The 15,297-nt window shown below is 36.6% G+C and overlaps 1 protein-coding gene across 5 annotated transcripts in view; it reads left to right on the forward strand.

The window, feature by feature from the left end:
- LOC124369979 (UMP-CMP kinase 2, mitochondrial-like) overlaps positions 1-15,297 on the forward strand; it is a 91,558-nt gene that overhangs the window by 68,937 nt on the left and 7,324 nt on the right. For 3 of the 5 annotated variants that reach the window (XM_046828216.1, XM_046828217.1, XM_046828219.1), the window contains exon 5: positions 11,428-11,619. The exons of the other annotated variants lie outside the window; for them this stretch is intronic. In XM_046828216.1, the coding sequence (XP_046684172.1) occupies positions 11,428-11,619 (192 nt within the window). The remainder of the gene's footprint in view (positions 1-11,427; positions 11,620-15,297) is intronic. 5 annotated transcript variants of the gene reach the window in all.

A 15,297-nucleotide genomic window follows, 5' to 3' on the forward strand; every position in this document is an offset into this window, starting at 1 on the left:
AGAGACAGGTGTAGTGCGGTAGCTGAACCCCAGTCTTGGACCAAGCATCCTGATGAAACGGTTCTGAACATGTTGTAGCTGTTCCTTGTGATTTAGTTGGTAAGGGGACCATATAACGGAACAATACTCCAGGATTGGGCGCACCAAAGATTTAAAAAGACTAACAATGGACTGAGGTGAGTTGAAGCTTCTTGTAGATCTAAATATGAAACCCAATAGAGAGCTAGCTCTTGAAGTAACATGTGCAATGTGAAATGAAATGAAAACTCCTTTATTTAAACAGGCAAAGTTAGGGCCTCATGGCCCTTTCTTACACAACCTGTCTGATCAATAATTATTAACAAATATTAACCAAATCAATATTAACACTAATCTACCTTACTAAATACATTAAATTAAACATTAATCTGAACACTAAAAAATTATAAATATGATACTTCTAAATAAAAATAAATAAAAATATAATTATACAATCATAACGCAAAATAATATTACAACTTCCATTTTTAATAAGAACCAAGAACTATAATTAATACCTAATAACAATAATTTATAAATATATAATAAGAATATTTTTGAAATAAATAATATATATGCAGTTTTGACTCACTCACACTCCTCACACACAATGCCAGGACCACACCCACAGACCCCTAGGACGGACCCGCCCCGACCAACCGTTCATGGTACAAACGTCTCAGTGTCGCCACAAACCGCTGATCTCCCTCAATGGAAGTGATTTCTGGGGGGAGGGAGTTCCACAGACGACAACCCATCACTTGAAAAGATCTATCAAATACTACAGTCCTGTGTTGGGGCATTCTTAAGGTACGAGAACCAGAGCGAGTGCTTCTTACACTATCATGAGATATAAATTGGAAATAGTTTGAAAAATATTTTGGAAATCCAGATTGTAAAATTGAATGAACTAAATTTAGTATTTTGATTGATCGTTGTTCTTTTAATTTCAAAATATTTCCCTGAATATAGTACGGTGTAATGTGTTGGTCTCGTCTCACATCATAAACGTAACGTAAACAGTAGTTTTCAGTCCTTTACAGCTTTTCATCACAGAGTTGCAGTAATTGAAGTGTGGAAGTACTAGTGATTTTGTCAACAGTAGTTTGATCCGTTCAGGTAGAAATCTTTGTAAGCGTTTCAGTGAGTGGACAGATGCAAAGACTTTTTTACATATATCCCTCACCGCTTCAGTCCAAGTCAAATTCGAGTTAAATTTCAAACCAAGATTTTTCACTGTTTCGTAGTATGGTAGAGTAGTTCCGTCAATAATTAAGGATTCAATAGTGTTCGGGTCCAGAAAGTTCCGTAAACGTGTGTGGCATATAAGTATTGGTTTGGTTTTTGCATGGTTTAGTGTAAGCCCATGGTTTCCACACCATAAAACAATATTTTTAATGTCGTCATTGATCCTGTTGATGCAGTCATTAATGGATTTAACGTCAAAGTGCAAGTAGATTTGTAGGTCATCAGCGTACATGTGATACCTGCAGTATTTGAGAACTCTGTGAATGTCATTTACATACAGTACAAAGAGTAGGTTACCCAGGATAGAACCCTGAGGCACCCCACAAGTAACACACCCCCAGTCCGAAGTCATGTCAGCAACCTTGACACACTGCCTTCTTTCTGACAGATATGATCTCAGCCAATTAAGAACATGATCAGAAAACCCTACTACCCTTAATTTAGCTAACAATAACTTGTGGTTTACGCTGTCGAAAGCTTTAGAAAAATCAAAGAGAGTAAGAATTGTGCCCTGTCTATGGTCCATGGCGAGTCGTATGTCATCAGTTACCTTTAGCAGTGCAGTTTCAGTACTGTGGTTTGTGCGAAAACCAGATTGGTAGTCACTTAATATGTTATAGTTAGTCAGATATTCAGTAATTTGACAGTGCACAATTCTCTCAAGGCCTTTAGATAGTGCAGGTAGAATACTTATCGGCCTGTAATCCGAGCATGACACTGGAGCTGAGATCTTGTTGAGGGGGAGGACAAGGGCAGACTTCCATTGAAAAGGGAAAACACAGCTTCTTAATGACGTGTTGAAGATTAAAGTAATAATAGGGAGGACAGCAAAGAGGATATTTTTAATGAGGCGTATTGGAATACCGTCATACCCCACAGCATTGCTGCGGATACGGCGTATAGCCCTCAACACGTCACCCTGTATCACTGGCTTAAAAGTAAACTCAGGATAATTTCGCCTGTGACCAGGTAAGTTATGAAGATAGGTTAAGTAGTCATTCACTTGACCTTGGTTGATAGTTGGACTACAAGAAGTGAAAAATGTATTTAATTCATTCAATGGGATATGGACCTGATGTGATTCACGTTGCTTTCCCACCCCAAGGCTTTTAACCTTTCGCCATAAGTCGCTTGACGACTGTTTTCTATTCTCAAAAAGACTTCGCGTGTATCTCAGTCTGGAATTGCGTAGAAGCTGCTTAACCCTATTCCTAAGTTCACGGTACTGGTCCATAAGTATAAGATCTTGGGAGCGCCTCGCTCTCCTGTACAGACTGTCGCGATGTGCCATCAGACTGAGAATTTCGTTTGTCATCCAGGGCACTGGACGCCTTTTACTAATACGCTTTGTCACTATAGGTGCATGTTTGTCATAAACACCCATGATGGTTTTATTAAAATCATCCACCATATCATCTACAGATTCAAGGTTTTCAAGGTTTTGCCATGAAATCATCAAAATATCAGACATAAACGCAGCCTCATCCATATTTTTAAAGTCTCTGTATTTTATGAATCTAACTTGAGCCTTAGGTATATTTAGAAAATAAACACAATAGATTAGGTCATGCTTTGATATGGCAGGGACTGGAAGTTGCCCATGCTGTGGTTCTGAAACAACCATAAGGTCAAGGAGAGTGTCAGATCCGGCAGTGTGATGTGTCGGTTCCAGTGGCAGTATTATCAGATTACAAGAATCGAGAATAGAAGTCAGTTGTCTATAGTCATAGTCGTGATTATTTTTCGGTAAATCAGTATTGAAGTCGCCCATGATCAACATTCTACTATATCCATGCATAAGTTGCAAGAGAGCATTTTCAAAGTCTGACAGATGACCAGTCCTGGGCGGGCGATAACACACTCCCAGTAATAGTACATCCGAACCAGACAAACCAATTTCAATGAAAATGAATTCGGGCCTGGCCGAGTACTCAGATGGAGATAACGCAAGCTGTTTACATCTCAAGCCCTCCCGGACATAAACCGCAACACCTCCACCTGTATTTCCCAGTCTATCGTTCCGCTGCAGAGTATATCCGGGAAGGGCCACCTCACTTATGCGAATACTCGGCTTGAGCCACGTTTCCGAAATGCCAATCAGATCAAAATTTTGAGGCCGAAATATTTCTCTGATCTCATCAATATGCCCCCTCAGCGACTGAGCATTAATATGTGCGGCTTTCAAGTGTCTAGGGTAAGGCGCTAAGGAGCTAGATAAGATATCAGCTGTGGAGGGATGAGGCGGGGAGGGGAGGGGGACCTGTCGGTCGGCGCGGCGACAGCTGTGAGGACCCGCTATCCTGGGTCCACAATCCACGGTGGCGCGACACGGCGAATGTGCTCCGAAGGACTAAGTGAAGGAGTCATTATTACACCTAAATCCCTTATTTTGTGGACCGTACGCAGGACACAATCGTGTAAGATATAATTACTCGTATGTTGAAGGGCTCCTGCACCACGCTTGAAAGAAACTAGGACACATTTCTGGACATTAAGCTCCATGGATATGTTCTGACACCAGTTACCAATATTTATTAGGGATTGCTGCAGGGCAGCGGTACCATACGGAGTGGAGACATCACAGAAGACTTTAATATCATCGGCAAACATCAAAAATTTTGAGTTAATAGCCTCTCCAATATCATTAATAAACAGGTTAAAAAGCAAGGGCCCGAGGTGAGATCCCTGAGGTACACCAGACAAAACATTGAAGGGCATCGAGGCCAACCCAAATTTCACTCAGAAAAATAAAATTAATTTTATTTTTAATTTGGCTGAAAACTAATAAAAATTATTGAAATTTTGCCTGATACTTCTTACATTTGCATAAATTAAATTTTGACTGAAATATTTTGAGTGGTAAAAAGTTATTAAAATCATTTTGTTGTTGCATTTAGAATAACAGTATAGAATTGATTAATTTGATGATTCATGAAAAGAAAAAATGTATATGTACTTAATCATTGCACAACTAAAACTTACTGATCAAAAAGAACTTACTTAATTTATTTAAGTTTGTCCAAATCTTCATACGTAACTATCTTCTTGACAGATAAAGAGTGTGTTGCAATTAAATTTGTAGAATAAAGATTTTTATTAAGATTTCTTGATATTTCATTAAAACAGATTAAGAAAGTAGAAGCCAACATTAAAACAACTGTAGATTCGGTTTCATTCGTGAACACTCTTCACATGTAGGAGTAACACAGTAAAACAGATATTGATTCGGTTATTTTTCATTTGTGATTTCCTGTTTGATTTCTCAGATTTGTTTATGGTACATTGAACAAGATCTTATGTTGAGTTGCGGACTGTCTCCAAAAGTGGTCTAGAATCGGCATATTATATCTACTTATATATATATATATATATATATATATATATATATATATATATATATATATATATATACATATTTATATACATACATACGTAGATCAATGCGGCCCTCAAGCCTACCCATAATATAGATTTGGCCCTTTATTAGGAAGAACACTTGTCTAGGGATTTTATTTCGCTCGGTAAATATACAGTGAATCGCTTGGATATCTGCATGAAACTCAATAGGCACACCAACTACCATAGACAGAAAATTAATCACATATGAGCATGGATCCGATTGTTTATTCGGTTGTGTGGAACCTGTGAGCACTTTGTCAATTCTGTGGCGCTATAGGTTTAGGCACTAGAGCTGTGGCACTGTGAGCAAACTGTTGGTCCGGTAAGATTAGGCACTATGAGCCACCACCGTGAACGCTTGGCCAATTCTGTGGCGCTATGGGTTTAGGCACTATGAGCTGTGGCACTGTGAGCAGACTGTTGGTCCGGTAAGAAGAGGCGCTATGAACCACATCCCATTTGTTCAAGTGCAACTTCGGCAACGCCCTCTATCATTAGTTTCCTATTTCTGCTGTACTGATCTATACTTTCTATTCTGAATTGTAACGAACTAATTTCTTTCTTTAATATATTATTTACTGAAATTAACTCTTCATTGTTTCTTTCTAGGACCTTAATTCAATGCATTAGTTCAATGCTTAAAAAAACTTTCTGTCAAGTTCGTCAACCTGTGAGGGAATAAAGTATATAGACTCCTTTATCTCCTCTATCTGTTTATTGAAACTTTACTCATATATATATATATATATATATATATATATATATAAAATTGTTGTATTACACTTTCATCCAGTTTTTGTAAGAAGTTTAGTATGAAAATAATTTAATAATTGCTGAGGAATGTTAGTGTCTTAGTGTCTCAGTGACTTACTTGCAACACAGATTTACGTATCCATGACTCTCTTCTTTACACACAATGCCGCTTCCAACTTGATTACTCAAGATAAGAACATTAACATATAGAACATTTAACGAAATCCGAATCCAGCGGTATCGGGTCATTACTTTTCCATGATTCTCTTCTTTACATACTATACCGTTTCCAACTTGATTACTCAAAATCAGAACACAAACACATAGAAAACCAAATTTGATCCAAATCATGCGGTATCGGATCACAACATTTAAATGATTTTCTTCTTTACATACCATGCTGCTTCCAACTGGATTCCTCAACATCAGAACACAAACACATAGAAAACCTAATTTAATCCGAATCTTGCGGTATCGGATCACAACATTTCCATGATTTTCTTCTATACATACCATGCCGCTCCCAACTTGATTCCTCATCATGAGAACACAAACACATAAAACACTTAACGTAATCCGAATCCTGAGGTATCGAACCACTAAATTTTCATTATTCTATTCTTTACATAGCATACCGCTTCCAACTTGATTCCTCAACATCAGAACACAAATACATAGAACACTTAACGTAATCCAAGTCCTGCGGTATCGAGACACTACTTTACATACCATGCCGCATCCAACTTCATTCCTCAACATCGAAACACGATTAAATATAACATTTAATAAAATGTAATTCCTGTGGTATCGAGTCATTACATTTCCATGATTTTATTCTTTACATACCATGCCGCTTCCGACTTAAATTACTCAACATCAGAATACAAACACATAGAATACTTAACGTAATCCGTAATCCTGCGGTATCGAGTGACTACATGTCTCTGAATCTCTTCTTTACATACCATGCTGCTTCCAACTTTATTCCTCAACATCGAAACACAATGAAATATAACATTTAATGTAATGTAATTCCTGTGGTATCGAGTCACTAACTTTCCATGATTCTCTTCTTTACATACCGTGCCGCTTCCAACTTGATTCCTCAAACATTAGAACAAAAACACATAGAACACTTAAAGTAATCCGAATCCTGAGGTGCGTAATAATAATAACGTTTTTATTTGAAGCTATTTTCAACATTACATTGTTGTTTTTCAAAATAACTCAAGTCATACATTTTTAATCAAGGCACATACAAGTCTATCTATCATCATCCGATAAATACAAAATTAAACTAATCAAACCGATAATACAATACAATAAACAGCTATTTAGGAGTGAAACACTCCTCCTCCAAAGCCAGTCTGAGATTGTTTTTAAACGAGGAATATCCATAAGCCTTTAGACTGTGAGGGACGCTGTTGTATATCTGGGGGCCAAAGTATCTAAATCCATTCCTCCCCATCTCCAGCCTGGCCCTGGGCACCTCCAGCATAGCGTCCTGCCGAGTGTGATAGTCCCTAATCTCAGCCCGGGTCTGTAGCGTCCCCCTGAGGTAAGATGGATTTCCCGTCAGCAACACCTTGTGAACAAGGCAAGCCACCTTAAGTTGTAAAATGCACTTTATCGGAAGGATCCTTGCTGTACGGCGATACTGGCTAACGTGATCAAATTTTCTCAGGCCGTACATACATCTTACAGCAGAGTTCTGTAACCTATCAATCAAGACCGTACCCTCAAGGGTCAATCTTCCCCCAAATACAGGAAGAGCATAAACAATAACTGGGAAAACCACAGCTTTGACAATCTTAAGTTTCACTTCCTCCTGAAGTAACCCCTTAAACCTAAACAATACTCTTAACCTATTCATTACACCACGATTGAGATTCGAACATGGTTCAAGAAGGTTAACTGCTTGTCAAAAGTAACGCGTAGGATTTTTACTGTGTCCGAAACCTGCAAAGGAACACCTCCCAAGGAAACTCCCAATGGTCCATTACCAAGAAAGACTGCATTTGAAGAGGGGTAAAAATTAACAAGTGAACACTTTCTTGGATTCAACTGAAGCCCGTGATCGTCAGCCCAGAGCCTGACCCTCGACAAATCAGCATTTAATCTGCTGCATTGGCAAGGAAGACTGTAATGGAGAATATGACAACACAAGCTGAGTGTCATCAGCGTAGGAGTAAAGGGAACAGAATGATAACTCAAGATTAAGATCCGCAGTATACAATAGAAACATAATAGGACCTAAGCAGCTACTCTGAGGAACTCCTGACTCCTTGAGAGCAATCCCTGAAAGGCGATCATTCACCCTGGTTACCTGGGTTCTGTCGATCAGATAAGAGCGAAACCACATTGTTGAAACCTGATCAAAACCGTAGTAATGCAGCTTAGCCAAAAACATATCGAAATTCACTGAATCGAATGCATGTGAGAAATCAAGAGCAGCTAAACTACTACAGAAATTCTTATTCCTGGCGGAAAACAATTGGCTTGTCAAACTTAGTAGAGTAGATGTCGTACTGAAACCCTTCCTGAAACCAGACTGACTATCGGGCAAAACACCGCTGCACTCCAGGAAGGAAACCAACTGATTTGTCACAATTCTTTCCATTACCTTAGACAGAACTGGTAAAATGGAAATGGGCCTAAGCTCGGACACACTTGTAGGATTACTATTTTTGGGAAGAGGGATGACCAGGCTTTTTCCATCCAGAGGGGTATCGGCCAGAGGAGAGAAAGAGATTAATGATATGGGTGATAGCCCCGATACAGAAAGGACTAACTGCTCTGACCATGATGATTGAAATTCCGTCAATGCCAAAGGCCGCTGTGGAGATACTGTTAATAATGTTTTTTACCTCACTCTCGCTCACCTGCCGAAACTGAAATTTATCTTGCACCTTTTCGCAAGTAGCGTGCTTATAAAAAGCGAGCCTCTCCGGGTTCACAAGATCTTAGACGTGTCAACCACACCAACAGTCATGTTGCTCAGGGAATTCCTAACGATGATATGATCAATCAAGGCTGCGGTATTGTCTGTTTCGCGGGTTGGCTCATTGACGATCTGAGCAAGGTTCATCGATGCCAAGAGATTCCTGAAATACTTGAACTCCGGCTTATTGTTCCCAAGAAGATCAACATTAAAGTCACGCATCAAAATCACCTCATCAAATTGAGAGAGTATGTCAATGAAGAGGGCGTGGAACAGAGAAGTAAAGCATGAGTAAGGGATATTCGGAGGCTTGTAGATCACACAGAAACACAAGCGTAATCCTTGAACTTTTCCCAACACATATTTATTCTAGCCGGCCATCATTGTGATCAAGAAAGATCCGCTTTATATCGAATCTATCCCTGAAGTAGACGGCGACACCGCCGCCATTTGAAGGCAAGCCAGGGCCGCACGTCCTATCAAAACGCCAAAATGAATAGCCCTTCAAACTGTAACAATCCGAAGACATATCAGGAGTAAGCCAGGTTTCTGAGATACCCAGGAAATCAAAGTCAAAATCGTCAACCACAGAGCAGAGCTCACTGAACCCCGTGTTAATTGAACGAATGTTCACATGGGCTAATCTGCAGAAAGATGGCGGCCTATGACTGCGTTTCTCGACAAAGTGGGAGATAGAGGTGGTTGTACAGAGCTGGCCACTGAGGGCAAATCATTCAAAGAGGGGTGACCGTCCAAGGCTGCGGTCTCCGAAGAAGTAGGCGCTAGAGGAAGAGGTAAGGAGCTGACCGCCGAAGGCACTACATCCACTCCCCCCTGAATATGAGAGGAAATAAACTTGCCGAGAAGATGGTTCCCCGTTCTGTTAAGATGACGACCATCACGAGCCAAGTGATATCTTTTTATTGAGTCATTGGCGTCAACAAAAACCACACCGAAGTTATTGCACATGAGATCTAATTGCTCGTTAAAAAGATAAATGGATGAGTTGCTGATGTCTCCTCGCTTCAGGACTCCACTCAAGATGATCCTAGATTTAGGAAACTGACCCTTAACAACACTCAGCAGATCAGCCATGCTGTGGAGAGCAGCCTTCTTTCCCCATCCACCATTATATCCAGCACCCCCATTGTACCCATTTACCAGATTATTTGTCCCAGCATGAATGAAGATAAGTTTTGGCTGGGAAGCCACATACCCCAAAAGCTTTTGCTTAATATGTACTATTTTTGCCCCGGGACAGACATCAACGGTTTCCCCATTCTCAGCACAAGGGGTACCCGCGTACCTCAACAAAGAGTCCCCAATCACCAGCACCCCCGCGGATGATAGACACCCAATTGAGTATGAATCAGAGCCGGCCTCTCCAGAAGTACAACAGACCCCCAAGTCAGCCTTACAAGCAACTACCTCAGTAACATTACTGCAAGATTTCATATTCATACAACTAGGCCTATGTTTAGCACCTTGTGTAACTGAGGTAACATTACCTTTGGAGGACTTTCTGTACTTATTATTTTTGGTATTTCTCTTCCGTTTAACATTCCATTTACCAGATACATTTCTTATTACACCAACTACGCCAGAGTTTACTTCCTCCTGGTCACCAGAACCTAATAATACATCATATGGATTTTTGTGGACAAAACTAGATTTTATTTGAGCTTGTATTCTATTGGACTTTAATTGTTTGCTATGATTGGGACCCACCCTTGTCCAAAGATTATCCTTAACCTTTGTTTTGTCTATTATAGAGTCACATTTACTATTACTAATGCTTTCAACTGAGCTACAGATTACAGCCTCATTTCGTTCCAGGCCTACCACAGGAATGTCAGAGGAGGTCCCCTTATTACTATTTACATTGACACCACTTGGGTGAGACACAAATATGTGAGAAGAAATACACCAATCATTGAAAGAAGTGTTACTTATCCTAACAGCACTACAATATCCAACTACAATCACATAGAACACTTAAAGTAACCGAATCCTGCGGTATCGAGTCACTACATTCCCATGATTTTTTTTGTATACCGTGCCGCTTCCAACTTGATTCCTGAACATGAGAACACTAAACATAATCTGAATCCTGCGGTATCGAGTCTTTACATTTCAATGATTCTCTTCTTTACATACAATGCCGCTTCCAACTTGATTCCTCAACATCGAAACAGAAACACATAGAACACTTAACGTAATCTGACTCCTGTGGTAACGGGTCACTATTTCGAATCGTGCGGTATCAAGTCACTGCATTTCCATGATTTTCTTCCTTACATACTACGCCGCTTCCAACTTGATTCCTCAACATAAACAAAAACATATAAAACACTTTACCTAATCCAAGTCCTACTTTATCGAGTCACTAGATTTCCATGATTCACCTCTTTACATAACATGCCACTTTTAACTTGATTCCTCAACATAAGAACAGAAAAATATAAAACACTTAACGAAATCAGAATCCTGCGGTATCGAATTTTTACATTTTCATGATTCTCTTTTTTTTATATACCATGCCACCTCCAACGTGATTCCTCAACATCAGAACACAAACACATAGAACACTTAACGTAATCTGAATCCTGCGGTATCGATTCACTACATTTTGAACAAATAGTGCTAATCGTCATCGTCTACCCTCGACCGCTGTCAACAATTGCGTGCAAGTGTGTGTATGTGTGTAGATGTATGTATAGATGTAGTATAGATATACCTGTAGATGGTATATAGATATGGGTAGATGTAGATCAATAGATTATATAATTTAAAGTTGAGTTTCTATATGTATTATTTTATATAGTTTTTTTTTGGTTAATTATATATCAATATACAGACAACACATACGAGGGTTTTGTATTTATTATAGTACTGCAGATAGTTTATATTTAGATAAATTATTAGGTTTTTTGTATTTTTTCCTGTTATGTCACAACTATAAAGTCAATAGTTATCCCAGGAGTACCTTTATTTTTACCCATCTTTAAGCAACAGTGCTTAATAAATTTGACAGGATTTAATAATGTGATGTATCGCCAAAACGTTAGGTACTACTTCGAGCAGCTAACGTTTTCCATCGTCAACTCCTTTCCGCCAGATGGGGCGCCCCCGGTTGTGTCTGAGCTTTACAATTTTCCCGAGGACCTGCTAAGACCTAACCTCGTGTTTTTCGTGAATTTCTCGGACCAGCTCATGTTCAAGCGGGTTACGACGAGAAGTCCTGCACATTGGAAACCGAGGTAGGTCCTTCAACTGATCACAGTAACCTGTTGTTAACCTGCTCCAACTTTAGCTTTAAAACTAATTGCTTCATACATAATTATGTAATCATTAGATTTTAATTTATATCAGCTAAAATAATGTAAAAATACCTTATTTAGTATCAAAGTTATTCTAAACCTAATCGACTGCTGGAAGCAATAACAGATATAGCTGCTATTATATAACCGTTTGTATAATTTTTTTGGAATGCGGTTAATTATTCTGTCGCTGAGACATCGTTTTCCAGAACATTTAGAAATGTTTATAGTTATTTTTTAGTGCTTACATTGCCTTTTATTATTAAATATGAATGAAAAACTGTCTGGGGTTCGAGATGAATTTCTTGTGATTAAATATAGTTATATATGTTCCTTTTTTTTAATGAAATTTACATTCTAAGATTACAAAAATATTTAAAACCATAATTATCTCAAAGTTGGTACTTCTCATATAGCGTGATTAGCATGCCTGGCATACCACGTTAATACTACATTAAGTTACAATCAGCTGTTTTATAATAATGAAAAATCAAAATCTGTTTTGTTGCAGCGACAATAATATGTACTTTAGTCACGGATTTTTAAAATTTCTGTCATTCATACACACAATACACACACTCACACACACAATTTTACAATCACGCCTCTTTCGTTCAACGCTAATGCAACCCACTTAGTACAGCAGAGTCAGTCTTCTAATTGGGCGGTCTCCAAGTCGAATACTAAATACTCGCCCGCATTGTAGAATGCTTGAGGCACCAAGAAGCGTTTGAGGCAGTTCTAAATAAATAGACATCGCGGAACATCACAGTGCATTCGATCTTTTTATAATGCAACACGAAAGAGACTTAATTGGGACATTGGGATGATATTTCATTAAAGTATGAATTATCTGAAGATATGATTGTACATTAACAAGATAAATTGGTTTAACATTGCAAAATATCAAAATCTTTCCTTAGAATTCATCAAGGAAAACATCTTTTATCAATTGAAAGATTATATGTCTCTTATTTACCTTTATCAACATTGGAGTCCAGAAATTTTGGAACAATTTAAAGATTTAGTCGATTGGAATAATATTATAGATCGTGGAGATTATCCTATGTGAGTTTTAAAAATTGAAAATTGAATAAAGAATAAAAATCCTGAATATGATTAATTTGATCAACAGTTTATTAATTAAATTCTTTATACAAACTTTTTAAAAGAGAGTAGAGTTAAAAAATAGTTTCCAATTAGAGATCAACATTTGAACGAACCAAATAAAAAAACTGAGTTTAATATTGATTTTGGAGATAATTTTTTCCTGTCTAAATTCCAGTATTATATATGTGGAACTTTAACTAAAAATATGGTTAAGCATATCTTGGAACAAATAATGTTAGATTAATTGACAATGTCGTACCGTTTTTGTTTTCCAAAATTTTAAGTAAGAAAACAAAACATATGATAAAAAGAAATTTAAAATTGTGGTCAGTTAGGTACAATTAAAAACCCCATTTCTTCTTCTAAAAGTGATGTATTTTCAAATAGTTTTTTTTATTAACTTTTAAATTTTGAAAATTTGAATTAGTTGGCAATTTATCACCTTTCGGGCTTAGGACTCTTTTAAAATGTAAATTTTCCCATCTATAAAGGTGGATTTTACATTAGTTCAGAAGAGCTGAAGATGATGATGCGGTATTAAAACAAAAAACTGGGAATGACATGCCAGTTGATCGAACAATTAACGAGTTTTTATTAGAGTTCCGATGATTGATGATACAATCACGAGTAAAATTCTGTTGATTGATGAAAAATACAAAAAGTCAAAAATTATGTTTATTTTTTAGTTGCAGGCAATGTGTTGAGCAAAAAAGTATGTCTGGAACAACTTATTCATTCGATATCACAAATATTTATAAAAATATTTTCAATCCTGAGTTTGTTATTATAGGTTTTAAAACCGATAGATTGAATAATCAGGAAAAAATCCTTTCAAATGCGATAGTTTGAATGTAAAACATATTAGAGTAAAATTGATTTTTTTCTTATTATCCAGATGAATTACAAACTTTAAGCATTTCCGGAGGTCTTTTCAGAATTATGCATCAGATGCATTAAGAATTTAAGAAAGTTTACTATAAAAATATGGAAGTTAATTCCAAAATGAATGTATACAATCCCAAAGAATTTAAAGCAAATAGGCCTATCTATGTTATTGATACAACGAAGAGTTTTACCAATATTTCTGGTTAAAAGGACGATATATCAATATGAATTTTAAAAATACTGTTACAGATGAGATTTGTCATGTTGTTTCTGGGAAATTTTTATCATACGATGGAATTAAGAATAATATTAGAGAAATTCAGTAAATGTTTAAAAATATTTTATAAACTATTCGTCAAATAATTTTTATATTTTGTACAAATGTCAAAGACACTTATAGACGTACTTATGTTTAATTTAAAAGAATATCTCAAGAAATGGGGATGGTGTAAGAAAAATCTCTTTCAAGGTCATCTTAAGATTTGAACCGGAAGTGATGATTAAAAAACACATTAATATTTACTGATGCTATGTACAAAACTGCATCAAAAAGCTCAAATAATTCTTGAGATATAAGTTTTAAAACAATGGATGATTAAATTTGATTTTGAAAATATGGTTATTTTCGTGAAATATTAAGTAGAACTCACTTGTTTTTGAAGTTTTAGAGTTTTCAAATTTTTCCATGAATATTACCAAATAGGGGATGACTTCATCCTCATGGATAAGTTAAGTTGAAAGCGTTAAATATTTAGTACATGTGTACCAAATTTCATTTAAATCAGTTAAGAAGTTTTTTAGCTACGAGTTTTGATAGAAATTATGAATTTTTTCAGGGAATATTCAACAAAGGAGAAATTTCATTTTAGAATGAAGATAGTACTACTTGTAATACTTAAAGTGTATTCTTCCGTAACTAAAATTTCGGTAACATAGATTGTTTACTATTCCGTTTTCAAGAATGAAATTTATGTTATCGTAAACTTTTATAAGTTTTTTTATTAAAATGAGAGACAATTTTACATATTTGAATATAAATAAAAAATGTTATTTGTTTATTTCAAATTATGTTTATAAATGTTTTGTAAAATTAGTAGTTCTCGAGTGGCCATTGTATTTGTTGACATTGTATATATACATCTGAGCTACGGCTTCGCTCTTAGCAAGGTTGCTTTGGGTACTATTTGATAGGAAGTGGCCATACGTAATACACAGTACACAACAGCTAGTGCGCATTGGTAAAACCATTGCTCTATTCTGTGTTCTCTCTTCTCTCCTATAGCCTGAAATAAAGATCCTAGCCTATAAACGGCAGAAGTGATCGTGTTATAGGCGCAAAAGAGAGAATACGAGATGAAATACATTAAAGCAATGGTTTTGCACTTTTTACTTTGAATTTTCAAACTTCACAGATTTACCCTTTGCTTTCATTTAAATAAGACTGTGATATAGAAATTTGCATCGCAATTTTACAATGAGTTCAAACATTTTATCTATTTTTTTTTATCTTAATAATCTTCATTTTAATTGATTAAATTCATATTTTTTTTATTCTATTTAAAACAACAAAAATACAAAAGTATTGTTGTCTTCCATAATAATCCTTGAAATCGTAAACATAAT

Source organism: Homalodisca vitripennis, chromosome X, assembly GCF_021130785.1.
Source record: "Homalodisca vitripennis isolate AUS2020 chromosome X, UT_GWSS_2.1, whole genome shotgun sequence".
Taxonomy (NCBI): Eukaryota; Metazoa; Arthropoda; class Insecta; order Hemiptera; family Cicadellidae; genus Homalodisca; species Homalodisca vitripennis.